General features: G+C 42.0%; 1 protein-coding gene across 5 annotated transcripts in view; it reads left to right on the top strand.

Annotated features, from left to right (window-relative positions):
* The window catches only part of LOC132816685 (neutral amino acid uniporter 4-like), a 197,838-nt gene that overhangs the window by 62,764 nt on the left and 107,945 nt on the right, over nucleotides 1-27,129 (top strand). For 4 of the 5 annotated variants that reach the window (XM_060826546.1, XM_060826545.1, XM_060826548.1 and 1 more), the window contains one exon: nucleotides 15,858-15,956. The exons of the other annotated variant lie outside the window; for it this stretch is intronic. In XM_060826546.1, the coding sequence (XP_060682529.1) occupies nucleotides 15,858-15,956 (99 nt within the window). The remainder of the gene's footprint in view (nucleotides 1-15,857; nucleotides 15,957-27,129) is intronic. 5 annotated transcript variants of the gene reach the window in all.

Genomic DNA, 27,129 nt, shown 5'->3' with positions numbered 1-27,129 from the left:
TTTTAAAGTTCTCATTGTTTTTGAATCCATTGTTTTGGAGCGTTCTCCCTCCTTTTCTCTCTAATATCCTCCATTCTAATGCTCCTGTAAAACAATTCAGGCTATTTCATTGAAGGCTGTTTGATAAGTGTAAGTTGTCTCCCAGTGAAATTTCCAATTATGAACAGTTATTTCATTGATATTGCTGTAGGAGGTGGTTTATTCCTGGTTAGGATTACTTTGGCTTAATGATAGCTGGATCCTGAAATTTCATCACACAAGAAACCAGTTTTCCTTCAGATTGTTGAGTTTCTGATATCCTGATCCTTGTGCTTGAGATTTATCTAACTAATCAGAAACATTAGGTGTAAGCCCCAGTGCACTCTGTGTCTGCTGTGGCCACTAATGGAGGCAATGCATATTGAAATGCAAGTAATTACTGGACAGTAGGACCTTTCTGTCTTTTGGTTGTCAGTTGTATAGATCATAGTTTTGACTCCTGCTCTTTGTCCGAAAGCTTTGTTAACTGACACAACCATGACGTCTCTTTATTTGCTTTTGTATATTAGTGTTAAGGCAAGACGATCAGGTTCGATGCCTCTTTGCTATTCATGGATCCCTGTTAAAAATAGAAATATGTGAATGTTAAGTGAGGTTAACTGAATCTGATGTCACCCTGTTTTGTATGATGTAATGCTTATTGATAGTACTCATGAGCCGATTTGATCGTAATATATCAAGGGCATTAGTCAGTTTGAAAAATCAGCAGAAAATTAGAATTTCCTGCCCACCTTGTTGTAGCTGTGCCTTCAACTCAAAAGAAAACCTTTTTTAAAAACAGCAATGTATAATATTTTCAACTCTTGAATGTAGATTTGGAGAAAATGCACATATTGTGTCCAGCCTGTATGAAATTTGGCAATATCTCACTAATTTTCCTTTCCTTTTTCTGAATAATAATCCAAGATGGAGGATGGGAAAAATTTCTGGCTGTAAGAGCTGCTCCTTTTTATTTTGAGGTATTTTAGGTGTTGGAGGTGATTTCCTCGAATTCCAGGAGCAGCAATTACTGTTTTATATGCTGTTGCATTGTTTTGGAACTTTGAAAAAAAAAGTCAAAACAACAGCAGTTTAAAAGGGAGAAGAGCAGACAAAGGAAGCACTTGGTGAGGACAGTGCAGGAGAGAGAGAGAAAGAAAGACCTGTACAGTTACCAACTTTGCTGTTTGAATTCGTGTATCGCTGGAGATCAGAGTGCATCTGGGAAAATTAACAAACAGTGAAATTCACAACTAATCTTGAAGGAACTGTTAGGCGAAGTTCACAGCACAGAATCAGATAGATTAATTGTTTTAAGTCTGACCAAGAGAAAGGCTGCAGTAGTGAGTACAGTGGATTCTTTCTTGATTATATGTTTTTGGGGATCAGTCTCTTGATTAAACTTAAATTAATAGCTATGCCTTATATTTTAACTTGGGTAAGTGTTTGTAGAGGAATAAGACGGTGTTATGTTCTGGGTTTGTAGATTGTGAAGGAGCAAAAATGGCCTTTGCAGTGATATGTACCTCTTGTCCAATGTGGGAGTTTAAAGAGAATTTAAGGGTTACTGCGGATTATATCTGCCATAAATGCTGTAGGATCGAGTGGATCGGTTGGAGAGACAGATAGAAGTGATGAGGAATTTGCAACAGCAACTGTATGTGATGGATGGCAGTTATAGGAGGGGGGGATAGTCTTAGATACAGTCACATAGATGGGTTAACTCCAGGAAGGGTAAGAGAGGTCGGCACCTAGGCAGGAGTCTTTTGTGGATATACCCATTTCAAACAGGGGTGATGGATTCTCAGGGGAATGTAGCACGAACAGCCAAGTTTCTGGTATTGAGACTGGCTGTAATGCAACGAGTCGGCTTCTGAGAGATCAGTTGTGTTAGGGGATTCTGTAGTCCAAGATACAGATAGACATTTCTATGGCCAATAGAGAAAAAGCAGAATGGTGTGTTGTTTCCCTGGTGCCAGGATCAAGGATGTCTCAGAGGGTGCAGAATGTTCTCATGAGGGAGAGGGACCAGCAGGAGGTCATTGTCCACATTGGAACCAATGACATTAGAAGGGAAAAGGTTGAGATTCTGAAGGGAGATTACAGAGAGTTACGCAGAAATTTGAAAAGGAGGTCCTCAAGGGTAGTAATATCTGGATTACTCCCAGTGCTATAAGCCAGTGTGGGCAGGAATAGGAGGATAGAGCAGATGAATGCATGGCTGAGGAGCTGGTGTACGGGAGAAGGATTCACATTTTTGGATCATTGGAATCTCTTTTGGGGTAGACGTGATCTGTAGAAGAAGGACGGATTGCACCTAAATTGGAAAGGGACTAATAAACTGGCAGGGACATTTGCGAGAACTGCTTGGGAGGATTTACACTGGTAAGGTGGGGTGGGGGGGGTGTGGGGGGGTGGTGGGGAGCCAGGGAGATAGTGAGGCAACAGATCGATCTGAGACTGGTACAGCTGAGAACAGAAGTGAGTCAAACAGTCAGGGCAGGCAGGAACAAGGTAGGACTAATGACTTAAACTGCATTTATTTCAATGTAAGGGGCCTAACAGGGAAGGCAGATAAACTCAGGGCATGGTTAGGAACATGGGACTGGGATATCATAGCAATTACGGAAACATGGCTCAGGGATGGGCAGGATTGGCAGCTTAATGTTCCAGGATACAAATGCTACAGGAAGGATAGAAAGGGGGGCAAGAGAGGAGGGGGTATGGCATTTTTGATAAGGGATAGCATTACAGCTGTGCTGAGGGAATATATTCCCGGAAATAGATCCAGGGAAGTTATTTGGATGGAACTGAGAAATAAGAAAGGGATGATCACCTTATTGGGATTGTAGACTCCCCAATAGTCAGAGGGAAGTTGAGAAACAAACTTGTAAGGAGATCTCAGCTATCTGTAAGAATAATAGGGTAGTTATGGTAGGGGATTTTAACTTTCCGAACATAGACTGGAACTGCCATAGTGTTAAAGGTTTAAATGGAGAGGAATTTGTTAAGTGTATGCAAGAACATTTTCTGATTCAGTATGTGGATCTACTAGAGAAGGTGCAAAACTTGACCTACTCTTGAGAAATAAGGCGGGGCAGGTGACTGAGGTGTCAGGAGGGATTGCTTTGGGGCCATTGACCATAATTCAATTAGTTTTAAAATAGTGATGGAAAAGGATAGACCAGATCTAAAAGTTGAAGTTCTAAATTGGAGGAAGGCCAATTTTGATGGTATTAGGCAAGAACTTTCTAAAGCTGATTGGAGGCAGATGCTCGCAGGTAAAGGGACGGCTGGAAAATGGGAAGCCTTCAGAAATGAAATAACAAGAATCCAGAGAAAGCACATCCCTGTCAGGGTGAAAGGGAAGGCTGGTAGGTATAGGGAATGCTGCATGATTAAAGAAATAGAGGGTTTGGTTAAGACAAAGAAGGAAGCATATGTCAGGTATAGACAGGATAGATCGAGTGAATCCTTAGAAGAGTATAAACAAAGTAGGAGTATACTTAAGAGGGAAATCAGGAGGGCAAAATGGGGACATGACATAGCTTTGGCAAATAGAATTAATGAGAATCCAAAGGGGTTTTACAAATATATTAAGGACAAAAGGGTAACTAGGGAGAGAATACGCCCCCTCAAAGATCAGCAAGGCGGCCTTTGTGTGGAGCCACAGAAAATGGGGGAGATACTAAATGAATATTTTGCATCAGTATTTACTGAGGAAAAGGATCTGGAAGACATAGACTGTATGGAAATAGATGGTGACATCTCGCAAAATGTCTAGATTACAGAGGAGGAACTGTCTTGAAACGGTTAAAAGTGGATAAATCCCCAGGACCTGATCAGGTGTACCCGAGCACTCTGTGGGAAACTAGAGAGGTGATTGCTGGGCCTCTTGCTGAGATATTTGCATCATCAATAGTCACAGGTGAGGTGCCAGAAGACTGGACGTTGACAAACGTGGTGCCACTGTTTAAGAAGGGTGGTAAAGACAAGCCAGGGAACTATAGTCTGGTGAGCCTACCTCGGTGATGGACAAGTTGTTGGAGGGAATCCTGAGGGACAGGATTTTCATGTATTTGAAAAGGCAAGGACTTATTCAGGATAGTTAACATGGCTTTGTGCGTGGGAAATCATGTCTAACAAACTTGATTGAAGTAACAAAGAAGATTGATGAGGGCAGAACAGTAGATGTGATCTATATGGACTTCAGTAAGGCGTTCGACAAGGTTCCGTATGAGAGACTGATTAGTAAGGTTAGATCTCATGGAATACATGGAGAACTAGCCATTTGGATACAGAACTAGCTCAAAGGTAGAAGACAGAGGGTAGTGGTGGAGGGTTGTTTTTCAGACTGGAAGCCTGTGACCAGTGGAGTGCCACAAGGATCGGTGCTGGGCCCTCTACTTTTTGCCATTTACATAAATGATTTGGATGTGAGCATAAGAGGTACAGTTAGTAAGTTTGCAGATGACACCAAAATTGGAGGTGTAGTGGACTGCGAAGAGGGTTACCTCAGATTGCAACAGAATCTGGACCAGATAGGCCAATGGGCTGAGAAGTGGCAGATGGAGTTTAATTCAGATAAATGTGAGATGCTGCTTTTTGGGAAAGCAAATCTTAGCCAGATTTATACATTTAATGGAAAGGTCCTAGGAGTGTTGCTGAACAAAGAAACCTTGGAGTGCAGGTTCATAGCTCCTTGAAAGTGGAGTCGCAGCTAGATAGGCTAGTGAAGAAGGCATTTGGTATGCTCTCCTTTATTGGTCAGAGTATTGAGTACAGGAGTTGGGAGGTCATGCTGCAGCTGTACAGGACATTGGTTAGGCTACTGTTGGAATATTGTGTGCAATTCTGGCCTTCTTCCTATCAGAAAGATGTTGTGAAACTTGAAAGGGTTCAGAAAAGATTTGCAAGGATGTTGCCAGGGTTGGAGGATCTGAACTACAGGGAGAGGCTGAACAGGCTGGGGCTGTTTTCCCTGGAGCGTCAGAGGCTGAGGGGTGACCTTATAGGGTTTTACAAAATTATGAGGGGCATTGATAGGATAAATAGACAAAGTCTTTTCCCTGTGGTCGGGGAGTCCAAAACTAGAGGGCATAGGCTTAGGGTGAGAGGGGAAAGATTTAAAAGAGACCTAAGGGGCAACTTTTTCACACAGAGGGTGATAAGTGTATGGAATGAGCTGCCAGAGGAAGTGGTGGAGGCTAATACAATTACAACATTTAAGAGGCATTTGGATGGGTATATGAATAGGAAGGGTTTGGAAGGATATGGGCTGGGTGCTGGCAGGTGGGACTAGATTGGGTTGAGATATCTGGTCGGCGTGGACGGGTTGGACCAAAGGGTTTGTTTCCATGCTGTTCATCTCTATGGCTCTGTGACTCTAATTGAACTTGCATTTTCTTTTAAACTTTAATTCTCTTTTAATCCTTAGTTCTGTCCTATTTATAACATGTCTTATGTAACCAGTGCTGTACTCGTTGAATTACTGAAAGCTTTTGAATCATAGAATCCCTACAGTGTGGAACAGGCCATTAGGCCCAACAAGTCCACACCGGCCTACTGACGAGTAACCCACCCAGATCCATTTCCCCAATGTGTTAATTTACATTTACTCCTGACTAATGCACCTAACCTACACATCCCTGAACATTACAGGCAATTTAGCATGGTCAATTCAGGTAACCTGCATAACTTTGGATTGTGGGCAGAAACTGGAGCACCCGGAAGAATCCCAGTCAGACACTGGGAGAAAGTGCAAACTCCACACAGACAGTCATCCGAGGCTGGAATCAAACCCAGGTCTCTGGCAATTTGAGGGACATACACTGAAGGAAATGTCTTGTGCATGGGGTGATTGCGTTGCTGTCTCACCATTGTCCATCTCAAATTTCCTGGCAGAAGGTGGTAGTGAGCTGCCTTCTTTTGTTTGTTAGCGTGGCTTCTGTTCTCAACTTGCTTGGTGACTTCTCTTTTGCTTGGTGGCTTTTCTTTTCGTTGCATGAAACACGGTTACCTGCTGAAATCTTTTTCACTGATTTGGAATGGGCTTTTCTTGAAAGTGAGCAATGTTGCAATCCTGTCACCTAATGTATTAAATCTTCTATTTCTTGATCATTGCAATCAGTATCTTTCAATGCTCAACCCCTTGTACTTTCCTCTATTTGCATTACTTGGGCAGTTGCCAGGTTTGCTTCTTAGGCTTAAATGGTCAGTCTTGTAAAGGTTCATGCATGTTTTCATTGATGTCCAGCATTCTTGGGTTATGTTCACATCTGACCAAATCTTTCTTGTCAGGGTGGTATTATTTGTTGTTTAATTTACTGTTTTTTTGGCTTCATTATTTGGTTAATGTTATTTTGAACTGAAAATCTGTTATTATAATACTGTTGCAGAAATACTGTACACTTTAAATGTAAAATGAGATCAAAGGAAAATAAGTAACAAGAATATCTGCAACAATATCTACTGTGTATTATTGTGCGAGGAAATGGTGAATTTTATCTTTTTATTGTGGTTGGGTATTGCCGTTATTTTGAAATGTTTTTGCAAGATTTGTGAAGGTTTGTAGTTCAGGTTGAGGTTTAGGGTGTAGGTTTGCTCGCTGAGCTGTAGGTTTGATATCCAGATGTTTCATTGGCGACCTCCAAGTGAAGCGAAGCTGTTGTCTCCTGCTTTCTATTTATATCTTTCTCCTGAATGGAGAATGTGGTTGGAGTGCTGGGCCTCTAGGAATTCTCTGGCATGTCTTTGCTTAGCCTGTCCCAGGATAGATGTGTTGTCCCAGTTGAAATGGTTTTTTCATTCGTGTGTAGGGCTACGAGAGAGAGAGAAGGTCGTGTCTTTTTGTGGCTAGCTGGTGATCATGTATCCTGGGGGCTAACTTTCTTCCTGTTTATCCTATGTAGTGTTTGTGGCAGTCCTTGCATAGAATTTTGTAGATGACATTGGTTTTGTCCATGTCTTTTAAGTTTGTTAGTTTTTGTTTGAGTGTGTTGGTGGGTTTGTGTGCTCCTAGGATTCAGAGGGGTCTTAGTAGTTTGGCTGTCATTTCTGAATGACACTTCTTTGATGTACAATAAGGTGGTTAGGGTTTCTGGCTGTGTTTGGTCTGCTTGTCGTGGTTTGTTCTTGAGGAATCTGCGCACTGTATTTTTTGAGTATCCGTTCTTCTTGAATACGTTGTATAGGTGGTTCTCCTCTGTTTTCCGAAGTTCGCCTGTGCTGCAGTGTGTGGTGGCTCGTTGGAATAGTGTTCTGATACAGCTTTGTTTGTGTGTGTTGGGATGGTTGCTGGTGTAGTTAAGTATTTGGTTGGTGTTTGTCGGTTTTCTGTATACGCAGGTTTGTAGTTCTCCGTTGGCCTGTGACGTCCAGGAATGCGAGTTTGTTGTCAGTTTCTTCCTCTGGGAATTTGTTTTGTGATGACAAAGGTGTCATCTACGTAGCGGACCCAGATTTTTGGTTTGATGGTTGGGAGGGCTGTTTGTTCTAGTTTTTGCATTACTGCTTCTGTTATGAATCCTGATAGCGGAGATCCAGTGGGTGTGCCATTGGTTTTTTTGTAGACTGTTGTTGGAAGTGAAGTGGGCGGTGAGGCACATGTCCACGAGCTTCATGATGTTTTCGTTGGTAATGTGATTGATGGTAGTTGGGGTGTGTGTGTGATGGTCTCTTCTAAAAGTGTAGTAAGTGTTTCCTTTGCCAGGTCGATGTTGATGGAGGTGAACAGTGCTATAGACAATAGATGCAGGGGTAGGCCATTCTGCCCTTCAAGCCTGCACCACCATACAATATGATCATGGCTGATCATTCTTAATCAGTATCCTGTTCCGCCTTTTTCCATAACCCTTGATTCCACTATCCTTGAGAGCTCTATCCAACACTTTCTTAAATGAATCCGGAGACTGGGCCTCCACTGCCCTCTGGGGCAGAGCATTCCACACAGCCACCACTCTCTGGGTGAAGAAGTTTCTCCTTATCTCTGTCCTAAATGGTCTACCCCGTATTTTTAAGCTGTGTCCTCTGGTTCGGCACTCACCCATCAGCGGAAACATGTTTCCTGCCTCCAGAGTGTCCAATCCTTTAATAATCTTATATGTCTCAATCATATCCCCTCTCAGTCTTCTAAACTCAAGGGTATACAAGTCCAGTCGCTTCAGTCTTTCAGTGTAAGGTAATCCCACCATTCCAGGAATTGACCTCGTGAACCTGCACTGCACTCCCTCAATAGCCAGAAAGTCTTTCCTCAAATTTGGAGACCAAAACTGCACACAGTACTCCAGGTGTGGTCTCACCAGGGCCCTGTACAGCTGCAGAAGCACCTCTTTGCTTCTATACTCAATCCCTCTTGTTATGAAGGCCAGCATGCTATTAGCCTTCTTCACTACCTGCTGTACTTGCATGCTTACCTTCATTGACTGGTGTACAAGAACACCCAGATCTCTCTGTACTGCCCCTTTATCTAAAATGATTCCATTTAGGTAGTAATCTGCCTTCCTGTTCTTGCCACAAAGTGGATAACCATACATTTATCCACATTAAACTGCATCTGCCATGCATCTGCCCACTCACCTAACTTGTCCAGGTCACCCTGTAATCTCCTAACATCCTCATATTTCACCCTGCCACCCAGCTTAATATCCTGAGCAAATTTGCTAATGTTATTGCTAATACTATCTCCTATATCATTTACATACATTGTAAAAAGCTGCGGACCCAGTACTGATCCCTGCAGTACCCCACTGGTAACTGCCTGCCATTCCAAAATGGAGCAGTTTATCACTACTCTTTGCTTCCTATCAGCCAACCAACTTTCAATCCAAATTAATACTTTGCCCCCAATACCATGCACCCTAATTTTGCTCACTAACCTACTATGTAGGACTTTATTAAAAGCTTTCTGAAAGTCCAGGTACACTACATCTACTGGATCTCTCTCGTCCATCTTCAGAGTTACATCCTCAAAAAATTCCAGAAGATTAGTCAAGCATGATTTCCCCTTCATAACTCCATGCTGACTCTGACCTATCCTGTTACTACTATCCAGATGTGTCGTAATTTCATCCTTTATAATAGACTCCAGCATCTTTTTCACCTCTGAGGTCAGACTAACTGGTCTATAATTTCCTGCTTTCTCTCTCCCACCTTTCTTAAAAAGTGGTATAACATTAGCCACCCTCCAATCCGCAGGAAGTGATCCTGAATCTATCGAACTCTGGAAAATAATCACCAACGCATCCACGATTTCTCAAGCCACCTCCTTCATAACCTTGGATGTACACCATCAGGCCCTGGGGACTTATCAACCTTCAGACCTAACAGTCTCTCCAACACCAATTCCTGGCCAATATAAATTCCCTTAAGTTCAGGTCCTTCAGCCACTGTTACCTCGGAGATTGCTTGTGTCTTCCTCAGTGAGCACAGATCTGAAGTACCCATTTAATTCTTCTGACATTTCTTTGTTCCCCGTAATATATTCCCCTGTTTCTGTCTTCACGGGCCCAATTTTAGTCTTAACCATTTTTTTGCCTTTCGTTTACTATCCTCCTTTATATTATTGGCCAGTTTACCTTTGTACCTCATTTTTTCTCTGTGTATTTCCTTCTTCGTAATCCTCTGTTGTTCTTTAAAAGCTTTCCAGTCCTCCGTTTTCCCACTTATCTTTGCTATGTTATACTTTTTCTCTTTTAACTTTATATGTTTCTTAACTTCCCTCATCAGCCACGGCCACCCATGCCTCCTCCTAGGATCTTTCTTCCTTTTTGGAATGAACTGATCCTGCATCTTCTGTATTATACACAGAAATATCCGCCATTGTTCCTCCACTGTCATCCCTGCTAAGGTATTGCACCATTGAACTTTGGCCAGCTCCTCCCTCATAGCTCCATAGTTCCTTTTATTCAACAGAAGTATTGTCACTTCCAATTGTACCCTCTCCCTCTCACATTGCAGATTGAAGCTTATTGTATTATGGTCACTACTTCCCAATGGCTCCTTCACTTCGAGGTCCCTGACCAATTCTGGTTTGTTGCACAATACCAGATCCAGAATTGCCTTCTCCCGAGTTGGCTGCAGTACCAGCTGTTCTAAGAATGCATCTCTGAGGCGCTTCACAAAGTCTCTTTCTTGAGGTCCAATACCATCCTGATTCTCCCAGTCTACCTGCATGTTGTAATCCCCCATAACAACTGTAGTAACATCTTTCCCTTCAATTTCAGCTCCTGATTCAACTTACGTCCGACATCCAGACTACTGTTTGGGGGCCTGTAGATAACTCCCAAGAGGGTCTTTTTACCCTTAGTTTTCTCAGCTCTATCCACACTGACTCTACATCCCCTGACTCTAGGTCCCCCCGCGCAAGGGACTGAATATCCTCCCTTACCAATAAGGCCACTCCACCCCCTCTGCCCGTCAGTCTGTCCTTATGATAGCACGTGTAGCTTTGAATATTCATTTCCCAAGCCCTGTCCACTTGAAGCCATGTCTCAGTTATCCCCACAATATTTTATCTGCCAAATTCCAAAAGAGCCTCAAGTTCATCCATCTTATTTCTATGCTTCGTGCATTCAGGTATAGTATTTTTAATTTATTACTGCCCTCACCCTTCCCATCAACTCCTATTTCACTCAACCATACAGCAAGTAACCATAAAGCAAAACCCTTTCCAAGTTTTCTGCCTCATTGATACAGTTGTCTTTCATGACTTCCCTTGTTCTAACTTTTCCTTCAATTTCCTTCTTAAACAGTTTGTACCCTCCCCGCTACTTAGTTTAAACATAGCTGTGTTGCAGTAGCAAACCTGCCTGCCAGAATTCTGCTCCCTAACCTATTAAGGTGCAAAGCGTCTCTCTTGTAGAATTTATACTTACCATAAAACATACCCTAGTGATCCAAGAATTTAAATCCTTGCTTCCTGCACCAGTTCCCCAGCCACATGTTCAAGTCCATTATCTCCCTGTTTCTGGCTTCACCAGCCTGAGGAACTGGAAGCTAATCGGAGATAACCATCTTGGACATCTTGCTTTTCAGATTTCTTCCTAGTTCTCCAAAGTCCTGCTGTAGTATGTTCCTCCTCTTCTTCCCGACATCATTTGTGCCGACATATACCACCGCTTCTGGCTCTTCACCTTCATCCTTGAGGATTTCCTGCACTCTGTCTGTGATGTCTTTAACCCTGGCACCAGGAAGGCAACACACCATCCTTAAGTCCTGTCTGCTGCCACAAAAACCCCAGTCAGTTCCTCTCACTATGGCGTCCCCTATTACCACGGCTCTGTGCGATGTCTGATTCTTCCGCTTTGCCTCTGCGCTAACTTTTGATTGACAGACCTGGCCGCCTTGCGGACTGGCAGTGTCATCTGTCTCTACTGTTTCCAAAAGATTCAACTTGTTCCTGACAGGTACTTCCCCCGGGGTCTTTTGCATCTGTCTCCTCTCTGCCTTCCTCATCGTCTGCTCTCTTCTGGTATGATTGGTGTAATAACCTCGCTGAAGGCCTTGTCCAGAAAGATCTCGTTCTCTCAGATGAGCCTAAGGTCCTCGAGTTCTTTCATCAGTGCTGCAATATTCTCTGTTAGTAGCTGAAAGTGCACACGCTTTCTGCACTTATACGAGCCAGACACACCAGAGTCGTTGACCTCCCACATCAAGCACGTAATGAACTGAACCAGCTTGGCAGTCATGTCTTCACCCTCTTCAACTGTGGCGTAATCACTTCACTCAGCCTCCTTGTCAAAGACTCCTGAGCTAAAGTCTCACTCTTCAATCCACAGGAACTTCCTTGGACCTTCTTTTTGGGGTCCGTCGAATGAAATCATTGCTTCATCTTCCTTTATTTTGGTGTTTTTGATTTTTTTAGGAATTCCTATGTGGAGTGGATGGAGTGCTGTGACTCTTCTACTAGGTAAAATACCGATTAAAAACACCTCAAGCCAGAAATTTAGCAGAACAAAACGGTCGCAGAATACTCCGAGAACTAATCAATGATGCCCACCACAGCCCCCAAAAATACAACTGGGAAATTGCGCGCCAAAAACCGTTATTCAAACAAGCAACAACTCAAGAATGGACAGACGCGGTAGAACGAGCCATAAACACCAAACAACAGCAAACACAGATAAAGAAAAATCGGGACCCGAAGAAAAAACATGACAACCTCACAAAAAAAGACAAAACCGATAACACAGGAGCATGGATAAAGAACGTATCAGACACAGAAAAAGCAGTACTAGTAAAAGGATTAAATTCCAATTACCAAGATGCTGACAAGAAGGATTTCCTAGCGGCATTAGAAACCACATTGAAGGACAACAATCTCACGGAAGAAACACAACAAACGATCAGACAGACAGTTGCACCTATTCTGAGCCGAAAGAGGGAAGGAAACAAACTGAACACACAAGAAAAGAAAGCCCTAGAAAACCTCAAAAAAGACAGAAGCATCGTTATATTACCTGCAGACAAAGGTCGGCTTACAGTCATCCTGAACAGAAGGGACTTCATAGAGAAAGCCAATGCACTACTCGCAGACACCAACACCTACTAACAGGTGGCGCTAGACCTGACCCCACAACTAGGAAACAGAATTACATATCTCCTAAGAAAATTACACAATTCCGGACAATTAAACAAGACGGAATTCCAGAAAATGAAAAACGACGGGACCAACACCCCATGATTCTACAGACTACCAAAAATCCATAAACCAGGAGCCCCCCTCAGACCTATAGTCTCACTACCCGAAACACCAACTTTCAGACTGGCCAAAGACTACACGCAAGACTGAAAGACCTAGTAGAAGAGTCACAGCACTCCATCCACTCCACCCAAGAATTCCTAAAAATCATCAAAAACACCAAAATAAAGGAAGACGAAGTAACAATCTCATTCGACGTTCACCTCCATCAACATCGACCTGGCAAAGGAAACACTTACTACACTTTTTTAAGAAGAGACCATACACACACCCCAACCACCATCAATCACATTACCAATGAAAACATCATGAAGTTACTGGACTTGTGCCTCACCACCCGCTTCACTTTCAACAACATAGTCTACAAACAAACCAATGGCACACCCATTGGATCTCCGCTATCAGGATTCATAGCAGAAGCAGTAATGCAAAGACTAGAACAAACAGCCCTACCAACCATCAAACCAAAAATCTGGGTCCGCTACATAGATGATACCTTTGTCATCACAAAACGAATTCCTAGAGGAAGAAACCGACAACAAACTTGCATTCCTAGATGTCACAGGACAACGGAGAACTACAAACCTGCGTATACAGAAAACCGACAAACACCAACCAAATACTTAACTACACCAGCAACCATCCCAACACACACAAACAAAGCTGTATCAGAACCCTATTCCAACGAGCCACCACACACTGCAGCACAGGCGAACTTCGGAAAATAGAGGAGAACAAACTATACAACATATTCAAGAAGAACGGATACTCAAAAAATACAGTGCGCAGATTCCTCAAGAACAAACCACGACAAGCAGACCAAACACAGCCAGAAACCCTAACCACGTTACTGTTAATCAAAGAAGTTTCAGAAATGACAGCCAAACTACTAAGACCCTTTTGAATCCTAGGAGCACACAAACCCACCAACACACTCAAACAAAAACTAGCAAGCTTACAAGACCCAGTACAACCCATGGACAAAACCAATGTCATCTACAAAATTCCATGCAAGGATTGCCACAAGCACTACGTAGGACAAACAGGAAGAAAGTTAGCCACCAGGATACACGAACACCAGCTAGCCACAAAAAGACACGACCCTCTCTCCCTCGTAGCCCTGCACAAGATGAAAAAAAAACACCATTTCGACTGGGACAACACATCTATCCTGGGACAGGCTACGCAAAAACATGCCAGAGAATTCCTAGAGGCCTGGCACTCCAACCGCAATGCCATAAACAAACACATAGATCTAGATTCCATCTATCAACCCCTCAGAAAATGAACAGAAGATGATATCACCACAAACCCCAGGAACCCCATCCAGGAGAAAGATATAAATAGAAAGCAGGAGACAACAGCTTCACTTCAGTTGGAGGTCGCCACTGATGATGTTACCTAGCCAGGTCATGAAATGTTTGAATATCAAACCTACAGCTCAGCGAGCAAAACTACACCCTAAATTTTGAAATGTAAATAGCTCTGCTTCTTACACATTTTGCAAACATTTTGATTTGCTCTGTTCATGATTACTAATCTGCTCTGATGCAGTATTTTCTCAATCATGATTCAGTTTGTAATGTTCTTGTCTTTAAGTCACTGGATTGGAAATTCAAGCCACAATCCAGAGGCTTGAGCACACAGATTAAGGATGTCAGTCAAATGGAGGATTGAGGCTATTTTGCATTGAAACAGCACCTCTGGCAGTGTACAACCATCTATCGATTGTGAGAAAGTGTACTGAGATGCAGTGTGTTTTCTAAGATAGATGTAACAGTTTCCAGAACATGCTTCTAAAAAACATAGGGGAATTATCCTTGGGCTCTTGATCAACATTTATCTGTCAATCAACAGGACAAAATCAAATCTTGTCATTATCACATTGCTTTTGTGTGCTAATTGATTGTTGCATTTCCAGAAACATGGCAATGTCTGAACATAGTTAATTGGCTGTATAGTGCAATGAGAGATCCTGAGGTGGTGAAAATTGCTATACAAATCTAAATCACTTTTTGATTCTTTTATCCTGTGCCAGTCCTGATACGACAAATGATACATTAGCATGTCCCAAAGTAAGTGCACATCTTACTATACATTGTGTACTTTCTTGACTTGAGAGTAATACAGCTCCTCCACACCTCCAGCCCCACCATCAGTTATTCCATGCTGGTACTTGGGGTGATAAAGCTTAATACAAATATTTCTTGCAGAATATATGCACTAACCATTGAATGAACCATGCTTCCTAAACTTGCAGGCAGTGTATTTTATGTTTCCACTGTTTTTTAAAAAAAAATTAATTGAATACAACAATGCAATGATTATCAAAAACAGTGCAAAAGGGAGAGAGGTAGATCTTATTTAACAGTTTTGTGTTATAATTAGGATGGAATCTGAAATAAAACTGGCTTGGCGAGTCTGTTGCCCAGTTTTCTTTTCCATTTGTGATTCCAGGGTAGTTAGTTTCATGTCTCTGTCTGTGTTTTTAACTCAAATTTATTTTTCTTCGTTAATGCTGCAGTTTATCCAGATAATGAGGCTTTTTGTGCTTTGTGTTGCCTAATATATTCAATGAATATGTATCTTAAATATTTTCTAGGTTTTGACCTGAAGCCAAATCTATTTTGATAAAGCTAATTGTTTTCTCTTGCTCCTAAGTTCCTTGTCATTTTGGGATTTGAAACTTTCCATACAATGTTCAGTTAGCCTTTGTCTGGAATGACTCCTATTTCTTTTCCCTTCACGCAACAGGGTTTTAAATCCAAGTTTGCAGTCATTTATTAACTTTCTAGACAACCCTTTTCAGCTTTGCCTAAGTCCTGAACCATGGGTATCAACTTTTTACTTCTAGCTAAATTTAAAAAAAATGCATAGATGGCAAATTTTATGCATTTGGATGAAAAAAATCAGCATTTTTTAAAAAAAGCCAACTCAATAAGAGGTCTAAATATGTTTACTTTATGCATTGTTCACAGATTATTGGTATGAAATTGTGAACAGTACATGTGAATAAACTTTAGGCATTTAAATACTTTCACTATATTTTGGATGCAAAATGTTTATTTAGGCTCATGTTAATATAAATTTCAGGCATTGATTGACGACTGAAATCTATAGTCTTTTGTCTTTTAATTAGGACATGCCTCATCTAGGGAAGCTTCCTTTGGTTGCCAGTTGGAAAAAATATCCGCTTTTCTTTGGCTCTGCAATATTTGCTTTCGAAGGAATTGGGTTGGTAGGTGGAAATTTCTTTGATACTATAATCTTTGTCCAAGTGTAGGTAGCAACATAGTTTGCTGTTCTTAGTTTAAACTTGGCATCATATTTCTTTTAACCATTGCTGCAAACCTATTGATACTTTGATGTATCGCAGCCTAGGAAGGTAATTTGCAGTTAATTGCTAAAGCTAAAAGTTGTCAGAAATAATTAAGATTTGAAAACATATTTTAACCGATTTTCAATGAAGAGAATAGCTGCCATATGGTCTAACGAGAAGAGAACAGGAAGTATGGAACAAGAACAGGAGAATTTGGCAATAATGTTTCCAAATTGTTCATAGTTATTAAGTTACAATAGGCAGTCTTGCTGTTTACATAATTAATGTGAATGCAATAGCATAAACACATTGGGTGGCATTTTATCTACACTTGGATAACAGGTTGGAAGTTTGAAATGCTGTTAAAGTGATAGAGAAGGTGCTGGGAGACTTCTTTTGTCCTCTTCCTTCTACCATTGGCATTTTACTGCTGTTGGAAAAATAGAGGCTAACTGAATCATTTCATTGGCCGTTTAATACTTCTTTCCCCTGTACCCACTGGCTTGGCTGGGTCATGCTACTGCTTGGGGAGAATATCCAATGAGACTTGTTCATGACTGCTTGTAAAGGAGCAAGGTGGCGCAAAGGGGATGGTGGGTCGAGGGAGTGGTTTTATGGGATGGAATCCATGTAGGGTTGTAGGCAGGGCTGGTGATGTGTGAATAGAACATGTAGAGATGATGTCAAGAAGAAAGAAAGGAAGACGTCATCAAAAGGATTTCTGATAATAAACTGAGGGAGATAAATGCTGATTGAGTGCTAATGCAAAGTGTGGATGGGTGAAACTGGGTTGTCAGTACTGGGAGCAGTACAGGATGTGAGTGCAGGCAATGAACATGGAGAAGGGTGTTCATGCTCTGATAATCAATTTTTAGTTTTGAAAGCTGTAAAGTACCTAGATAGAAGATGAGGTGTGTTCCTTTAGCTTGCATTAAACTTTATTAGAGCACTGCAGTAGGCCTAAACCAGAAATGTTGGCATGGAAACACAGTGGTGTACTAAAGTAGCAGGCAACTAAAAACTCAAGATCACCGTCACAGGCAGAGTGTAGGCATTCTTCAAAGTAGTCACTCAGCCTGCGTTTCATCTTCCCATTGTAGGGGAGACCACATTGTGAACAGTGAACATACTAGCCTGGGTTGAGGTGTTGAGGTAGAAGAACAGTGGCATCCAAGGAGCAGGAGAATCGATATTTCGGACATAATCCTTCATCATGATTGAGGCTTGTGGGCCTTAGGAGGCTGAGAGTTAAGTGGGAGGGGGTTGTAGCTGGGATGAAGGCAGCTGGGAATGCGATAGGTAGACAAAGTTGGAGGTGAAAGTGATAAGTCAGAGAGGAGGGTGGAGCATATGATGGGAAGGAGGATGGACAGGTAGGACCGTTCAAGAGGGTGATGCCAATTTGGAAAGTTGGGACTGGGATAAGGTGGGGGAAGGGGAAATGAGGAACTGGTGAAATTCACATTGATCCCATGTGGTTGGAGGGATGAGGCATTCTTCCTCCAGGTGTCGGGTGGTTAGGGTTTGGCGATGGAAGAGGTCCAGGACCTGCATGTCCTTGACAGAGTGGGAGGGGAAGTTGAATTGTTGAGGGTGGTGGAGTTAGTTCATGCGGGTGTCTCAGAGATATTCTCTGACATCTTATCCCAGTCCCAACCTTCCAATTTGGCACCACCCACTTGAATGGTTCTACCTGTCCATCTTTCTTTCTACCTATATGCTCCACCCTCCTCTCCGACCTATCAATTTTCACTCCCAACTTCATCTACCTATCACATTCCCAGCTGCCTTTCCCTGAGTCCCACCCTCTTCCCTTTATCTCTCAGCCCCCATGGTCCATAAGCCTCTTTCCCGATGAAGGGCTTATGCCCAAAATGTAAATTCTCCTGCTTCTCAGATGCTGCCTGACCAGTTGTGCTTTTCGAGCACCACACAGTTCGACTCCGATCTCCAGCATCTGCAGTCCTCACTTTCTCCTAGAGGAAGAGTGGACAAGGGTGTCCCAGAGGGATTGGTCCATGCAGAATGGTAGTTGAAATGGCAGCCTCTGATCCTTAGGATTCGGAGCTGGTAGGGTGGAAGATGAAGACGGGCAGACCCTATCGCTGTGGCGGGCAAGAGAATGTGGACATCCTGGGCATCCTCAACTTGACTCCAGACCTCATGGCATCGGATCAAAAATGGCACACAAATCTCCTGGTGATTACAGTGTACTGTCCTCCTGAAGTTGATGAATTGACATTCCTCCATTTTGAACAATGATTGGAGGAACCACTGAGGATGGCAAACACACATTATTATTAAATGGGGCATTTCACCACAGAGTGGTTCAGCAGCAGCACTACTGATTGAGTTGATTCGTCTCATGAATCTGCCTGTCATAGATTCAACTGTCCATGACATTATCAATAAGAGTGACTACCTACAATGTCTTTGTGAAGGTGTGAGGTGCAGAAGGCCATCATGGCCTGACATATTCTATCCAACCAGGGGATCAGCCCTGGCTCAAAGAAGGCATACCAGGCACAGCATTAGAGAACCTTTAAAAACACTTGGTGAATCTACAAAATGATACTACTTGTGTGCCAACAGCAAGTGACAGAAAAAAAACTAAGTGACAATTAAACTTGGCTAGAGAAGGAGGCTCCACAAATATCCCATCTTCCATATTGGCAATGCCCATCAAATCAGTGTGAAACATAAAACTGAAGCAATTTTCAGTCAGAAGTGCCAAGTCAGTCTCCTCCAATGTTTCTCAGCATCCTAGATACCAATCTTCAACCAATTTGATTCACTCCATTCTGACATCTTGAAATGGTTGGAGGCACTGGAGCTGCAAAGGTGATAAGACCTGACAACATTCTGGTAATTGTACCAATGACTTGAGCTTCAGACTGTGCTATATCTCGAGCCAAGCCGTTCCAGTGCAGTTACAAACTGGCTTGTATCTAGCAATGTAGAAAATTGCCCAGTTAGGTCATATATACAAAAGCATGCCAAATCCAACTTAGTCAATTAGTGCCCTATCAATTGACTCTGGATCATAAGTAAAGTAATAGAAGGTGTCTTCACAAGTGATATCAAGCAGCAAATAGTCAGTAATAACCTGCTTATTGATAGCCAGTTTGGCTTCTGCCAGGACCACTACTCTCTTGATCTCCTTATAGCCTTGGTTCAACAGAGATAAAAGGGCTCAATTGCAGAATTGAAGTGAGAATGATAGCCCTTGCTATCAAGGATGCATTTGACCAGATATGTCATCAAAGATCCATCGTAAAACTGGCATCAATGACAATCAAGGGAAAGACTCTCCAATGTTTGGAGCCAAGTCTGGCACATAGGAAGATGCTTGGTTGTTGGAGGTCAGTCATGTTAGCTCCAGGACATCTCTGCAGGAGTTCTTTTAGGTATTGTTTTAAAATCAGCCTATTTAGAGATGTAATTGCACACCTCTGGGGCAGGTGGGGCTTGAACCTAGGTTTCCTGATTCAGAGGTAGGGACACTAACTCTATACACAAGACCTCTATACTCCTCTGCTCAAATATCTTCAGTTGCTTCATCAATGACTTTACCTCATTCGAAAAGTCAGAATTGTTTATTTGTTCAATATCATTTGATACTAAAGCAGTTAATATCTAAATTGATAAGACTGGGCAGTATCCATACTTGGAATGAAAAGTGCCAAGTAACATTTAGGCTGCACAAATGCCAGGCAATGACCATTTCCCATAAGAGACTATTTCACCATCACCCAAGACATTCTGTGGGCGGCATGGTGGCAGTGGTTAGCACTGCTGCCTCACAGCGCCTGAGACCCGGGTTCAATTCCCGACTCAGGCGACTGACTGTGTGGAGTTTGCACGTTCTCCCTGTGTCTGCGTGGGTTTCCTCCCGGTGCTCCGGTTTCCTCCCACAATCCAAAGATGTGTGGGTCAGGTGAATTGGCCATGCTAAATTGCCCGTAGTATTAGGTAAGGGGTAAATGTAGGGGTATGGGTGGGTTGCGCTTCGGCGGGTCGGTGTGGACTTGTTGGGCCGAAGGGCCTGTTTCCACGCTGTAAGTAATCTAATCTACCATCACGGGATCCTCATCAATCAACATCCTTAGGGTAACTATTGACCAGAAACTGAACGGCACTCACCATATAAATACAATGGCTGCAAGAGCAGCTCAGAGGCTTGAAATACTGCATCAGGTTCCTCACCACCTGACTCCTCAAAATCTGTCCACCATCTGTAAGGGTCAATTGAAGAGTGTGATGAAATACTTCCACTTGGCTGTATGAGTGTAGCCCTAACAACACTCTGGAAACTTGGCTGCTTGCTTGATTGGCACCATATCTATGAATGTCACTCCAGCCACTACCTGTCTTAGAAGCAGCAATGTGTATTATCTACAAGAAATAGAAGACCCTTAAGCAACACCTTCCAAATTTACTACCAATTCCATCTAGAAGGACAAGGGCAGCAGATACATGGGAACACCACCACTTGCAATTTCCCCTCCACAATACTCATATCCAGACTTAGAAAGATATTGTCATTCCTTCAGAGTTGCTGGGTCAAAATCATAGATTCCCTCCCTCATGGAATTCTGGGTCTACCTACAGCACATGGATTTGCAGCAGTTCAAGAAAGCTGCTTACCACCACTTCCTTGAGTGCAAATAGGGACAGGCTATAATTGCTGGTCAGCCAGCAATGCCCACATTCTAAGAGTGAATTAAGAAAAACAAGCAGTTCGTTATTTCTGCAGGCTGTAAATTGCTTGAAGATATTGTCCTTGATTTAAAGGGAATGAAAACTTGAAATCAGAACTTATCAGCTGCAATGGCTGGAGATTTCTCCTGTAGTTTAACTGAGAAGAATAACTTCTGAGAGGCTCCTTTTATTTTGCTGGTACAATACACCAAGTACTAGGCCTTCGCTTCTTCTCCCTGTTGAGAATTATGTGCTGCAGAGTTGTTCTTTATATTCTGTTTTATAATTTATCACACTCTGATCAAAACTTAAGATTGATTCATCCAAAATTATACAGAGGGATTTTTTCACAAAATTGAGGCTTTGGACAGGAGTAATGAAGTCTTGCATCAATTGTGTTGATAGCACCTCAAGTATTGTGAGCAATTTTGGTTCCCCCTCTTTAGGAAGGATACTCGTGTCATTGTGCAGTAAATGGCTTGTTCCTAGGATTGCAAAACTTCCTGTGAAGAAAATTTGCCCAAAGTATGCCTATATTCTGTAGAGTTTGGAAGAATGTGAGGTGATCTTATTAAAACCGACAAAATATTGAAAGAGATAGAGAGGATTTATATTACATGATTTTTTTTTCATAGTGATCTTGTGAATCTTTGGAATTTTCCTTCTGTGAGAGCTGTGAGAGCTGTGGAAGCTCTGTCATTGAATATGTTTAAATTAGAAATTGAATTTCGAAACTTATGTTGTAATTCAATGATGTAAAGGAACATGGGGAAGTAATAATGTGGGAACAAAGATACTAATGTGGATGATCAGCTACAATTTTCTTGAAGGGCAGAGCAGGCTTGAAGGCTTGAATGGCATACTCCTGTTCCCGTATTCCTGAAGTAAAGTCAGTTATGTTGGATTGGCCTGCACCCCACAGTCTTGTATTTTGCTCAGAAGCTTTCAATTGTATAATTTCCTAGAAGGACCTATTGTATTACTGAATATGAGAATATGCCAAACTCTCTGCTTTTCTGTTTGAAGTGCTGAAGGCAATCATATGGGCCAGTGGAACCTTTTTAGGCTCCTTGTGTTCACTCAGAAAGATATTTGTGTAACATATAATGATACAGTTGTGACATGTGACATACTCCTTATACCAAGTTTCTCTCTGTACTGACTTCAGTTTTTGCAATTTCTTATTACAAATTATTTGTTTGTTCTTGCTTCTACTTCATGGTGATAAATGCCTGTTGCTTTATACCAGTTAAACATTGATTCTGTCAGAGCAGTCATCCAAATGGGTTAATTATCCTTTTCAGCTCTCAGATTAAACTTATATTTCCCTGGGATAATTTTAATGAATTTCCTTCTTCTGTCTCTAACGAAAACAGCCTCAAGTCCCTCAGCATTTCCTCATAAGACCATCCCTCTATACCAGGCAGCATCCTAGTAAATCTCCTCTGACCCCTTTCCAAAGCTTTCACATGACATGAACTATATGCAATGCTCCAAATGTGGCCACACCAGAATTTTGCACAGCTGCAAAACTCAATCCCTCCATAAATAAAAGTCAACACACCATATGCCTTCTTAACAACCTGGGTGGCAACTTTCAGGGATTGATGTACCTGGACGCAGATCTCTCTGTTCATCTACACTGTCAAGAATCTTACCATTAGGCCAGTACTCTGCATTCCTGTTACTCCTTCCAAAGTGAATCACCTCACACTTTTCTGCATTAAACTCTATTTGCCACCTCTCAGCCCAGCTCTGCAGCTTATCTGTGTCATTCTGTAACCTACAACATCCTTCGTCACTTTCCACAATTCTACCGACCTCAATGTCATCTGCAAGTTTACTAACTCATCCTTCTGTGCCCTCATCCAGGTTATTTATAAAAATGATGAACAACACTGATCCAAAACAGATACTTGTGGTACTCCATTAGTAACTGGGATGAATATTTCCCATCAACCACCAACCTATCTTCTTTCAACCAATTTCTGATCCAAACCGCTAAATCACCCTCAATACTACTGTATTTTGTGCAATAGCCTATTGTGGGAAAACTTATCAAACTCCTTACTGAAAATCCATATACACCACATCAACTGCTTTACCCTCATCCACCTGTTTGATCACCATCTCAAAAAACTCAATAAGGTATGTGAGGCATGACCTACCCTTCAAAACACCGGGTTGACTATCCCTAATCAACTTACTGCTTTCTAGATGAAAAATCCTATCTCTTACAACCCTTTCTAATACTTTACCCACAACCGCAGTAAGGCTCCCAGGTCTGTAATTTCCAAGGTTGTCTCTACTCCCCTTCTTGAACAAGAGAACAATATTTGCTATCCTCCAGTCTTCTGGCACTGTTCCTGTTGACAAGGACTACATAAAAGATCAAAGCCAAAGGCTCTATAATCTCCTCCCTGGCTTCCCAGAGAATCCTAGGATAAATCCCAGCCAACCTAAGGGACTTACATATTTTTATACTTTTCAGAATTGCTAACACCTCCTCCTTATGGTTGCCAATCCCATCTAGTCCATTAGCCTGTATCTCCGTATTCTCCTCAACCACATTGTCATTTTCTCGTGTGAATACTGACGAAAAGTATTCATTTAACTCTTTTCCTATCTCCTCTGACTCCATGTGCAACTTTTCACTACTGTCCTTGATTGGCCCTAATCTTACTCTAGTCATTCTTTTATTCCTGATATACCTATAGAAATCCTTAGGGTTTCTCTTGACCCATCCACCTGGCTCATCTTAGCTCTCTGTTTAGGTCTTTCCTGGCTAACTTGTAACTCTCGAGCGCCTTAACTGAGCCATCACATCTCATCCTAACATAAGCCGCCTTCTTCCTCTTGGCAAGAGATTCATCTTCCATAATAAACCACGGCTCTCATGCTCGACAACTTCCTCCCTGCCTGACCGGCACATACTTATCAAGGACCGTAGTAGTTGGTCCTTGAATAAGCTCCACATTTCAACTTTGCCCATCCCCTGCAGTTTCCTTCCCGATCCTATGTATCCTAAATCTTGCCTAATCACATTGTAATTGCCTTTCCCCCAGCTATAACTTTTGCCCTGTGGTATTTACCTATCCCTTTCCATCACTAAAGTAAACATAATCGAATTGTGGTCACTATCACCAAAGTGCTCACCTATGTCAAAATCTAACACCTGGCCGGGTTCATTACCCAGTACCAAATCTAATGTGGCCTCACCCCTTGTTGGCCTGTCCACATACTGTGTCAGGAAACCCTCCTGCAAACATTGACAAAAACTGACCCATCGAAAGTACTTGACCTATAGTATTCTGATAATATAGATTCTGATAGTATAGAGATTCCTGATGAAGGGCTTATGCCCGAAACGTCGAATTTCCTATTCCTTGGATGCTGCCTGACCTGCTGTGCTTTAACCAGCAACACATTTTCAACTGTGATCTCCAGCATCTGTAGACCTCATTTTTTACCCTATAGTATTCTGAGTCAATATTTGGAAAGTTAAAGTCCCCCATAACAACTATCCTGTCACTCTCTTCCTGTCGAGGATCATCTTTACTATCCTATCCTTTACATCTCTGGAACTATTCAGAGGCCTATAGAAAACTCCCAACAGGAGTTTCCTTTCCTGTTTCTATTCTCAGTCCATACTACCTCAGTAGATGAGTCCTTAAATATCTTTTCTGCAACTGTAATATTGCTCTTGACTAACAGTGCCACACCACCTCCTCTTTTACCATTTTCTTCTAACTGAAACATCTAAATCCTGGAACCTGCAATAACCATTCCTGTCCCTGGATGTAGGTTTGCTTGCTGAGATGGAAGGATCGTTTTCAGAAATTTCGTCACCATACTAAGTAACATCTTCAGTGAGCCTCTGGATGAAGCACTGGTGGTGTAGCCAGCTTTCTATTTATATGTTTGAGTTTCCTTAGGTTGGTGATATCATTTCCTGTTCTTTTTCTGAGGGGTGGTAAATGGGATCCAAATTAATGTGTTTGTTGATAGAGTTCTGGTTGGAATGCCATGCTTCTAGGAATTCTCATGCGTGTCTCTGTTTTTCCGAGATGTCTTTGATGTAGGGGAGAGTGGCTAGGGTTCCTGGACACGTTTTGTCGGCTTGTTTGGGTTTGTTGCTGAAAAATTGGCGGACTGTGTTCGTTGGGTATCCATTCAAGATTAATACACTTTATAGGTGATTTTCCTCTGCTCCTCATAGTTCCTCTGTGCTGCAGCATGTGATGGCTCACTGAAATAATGTTCTCATACAGCTTTGTTTGTGGGTGCTGGAATGATTGCTCAATTTCCCACCCCCTGAGAAAAATAACAAGAAATGATATCACCATGGGAAATTATGTCACCATGGGAAATGACATCACCAACACAAGGAAACCCACACATATAAATAGAAAGTGGGCTACACCACTTCATCCGGAGGCTCACTGAAGATATTACTTAGTATCATGACGAAACATCTGAAAACAAATCTTCCAGCTCAGTGAGCAAACCTACATCCAGAACCTCAACCTGTGCTGCAAATCTTCTCAAAACTCGCTAATTCCTGTCCCTGCTCTACCCATGTCTCTGAAATTGCCACAACATCGAAATCCCAGGTACCAACTCATGCTGCAAGTTCACCTACCTTTTTTCGGATGATCCTGGCATTGCCGTAGACACACTTCAAACCAACGTTTTGCTTGTCGGTACCTTCTTGTGATCATGAAATCTTAGTTCTGACTTTACTACTCTCAACCTCCCATATACTTGAACTACAATTTCAGTTCCCATCCCAGTTCATGTAGAGAGAGTTCACAGCTTTGCCTTCATCAGTCTTCTTTGTTATTTCTTCAAAAAACTCATTCAAGTTAGTGAGACAATTTCCCACGCACAAAGCCATGTCGACAATCCCTAATCAGTCTTTGTCTTTCCAAATACATGTATATCCTGTCTGTCAGACTCCCTTCCAACAACTTAGCCACCACTGACATCAGGCTCATTGGTCTATAGTTGCCTGCCTTTTCCTTACTACCTTTCTTAAATCGTGGCTCCATGTTAGCCAACCTCCAGTCTTTCATTTTATTATGGTAGGATGCATCCCATCAGGTCCAGAGGATGTATTAGTCATCTTCCCTATTACCTTCCTGAGCACTTTTTCTGTCGGCATTGTTTGTTTGCTTGTTTGTTTCTGTATTTATTTCCTTTCCTTCTTTTGCCTTGATTATTTTAACTTTTTGGAATGCTTTAATCCACACTCTTCTCATAGAACCTAGTATGCCAGTGGCAGTCAGAAATCTATTAATCTCTAACTGAGATATACTTAGAAGCTGAGGTTCCACAGCCCTCTGATTGTGAATTTTGGAATTCTGCATCATCTGAGTGAACCAAAAATCTCTTCATCTTGGTGCTAAGTTGTGACCCCCTTATTTTTGACTTGTGTCCCTGATTCGATACTCCTCAACCAGGGGAAACAACTTAGCTGCATTTACCTTATCTATCCTTTTAAGTATTTTGTAGGTTTCGTTGAGATTACCTCTCAGTCTTTGAGAATACAGGCCCAGTTTGCACTTTTCTTCACAAGATTGTCCTGCCATCCGAGGAACAGCCTAATAATCCTTCTTTGCACTTTCTCATTGATAAATCATCTTTTTCCTGCGATAAGGAGACCCAAACTGAACAGTATGCCAGATATAGGGAGAAAGTGAAGACTGCAGATTCTGGAGATCAGAGTTGAGAGTGTGGTACTGGAAAAGCTCAGAAGGTCAGGCAGTATCCGAGGAGCAGGAGAATCGACGTTTCGGGCATAAGCCCTTCATCAGTATATTCCTGATATAATCTAGCCAAGCTTCTGTACAATTAAAGCAATACTTCATTACCTATGCACTGAAATCCTCTTGTGGTAAAGCCATCCTAATAGATTGCTGCACATGCATGTTTGCCTTCAATGATATATCAACAACGATATCCAGGTCTCTTTGTGCTTCTACATTTTTCAACATTTTACTACTTAAGATATACTCTGTATCTGTTTCTGCTACCTTTTTTCCCACCTAATATTCCATCTGCATGTTTTTGTCTGGCCCCGTAAGTCTGTCCAAATTGTGAAGCCTCTTTACATCTTCCTTACCACACATTTCCATTTAGCTTTATATCATCTACAAATTGGGAAATATTCTGTTTAATCTCCAACTACAAATCATTAATTTACATTGTGAATTGCTGGTGGGGAGGACAAGTACTGATTTTTGCAATACCCAATAGTCACAGCCTGCCTCCGTGCGAATAGAAAATAGGGACGGGAGTAGGCTATTCAATACTTGGAGTTTGCTCTACTATTCAGTATGATCATGGCTGATCATTCAACTTTGCACTTTGTACCTACCTTCATTAATCT

Source organism: Hemiscyllium ocellatum, chromosome 6, assembly GCF_020745735.1.
Source record: "Hemiscyllium ocellatum isolate sHemOce1 chromosome 6, sHemOce1.pat.X.cur, whole genome shotgun sequence".
In the NCBI taxonomy this organism is placed as follows: domain Eukaryota; kingdom Metazoa; phylum Chordata; class Chondrichthyes; order Orectolobiformes; family Hemiscylliidae; genus Hemiscyllium; species Hemiscyllium ocellatum.
This window is presented reverse-complemented; position numbering and strand designations above follow the sequence as displayed.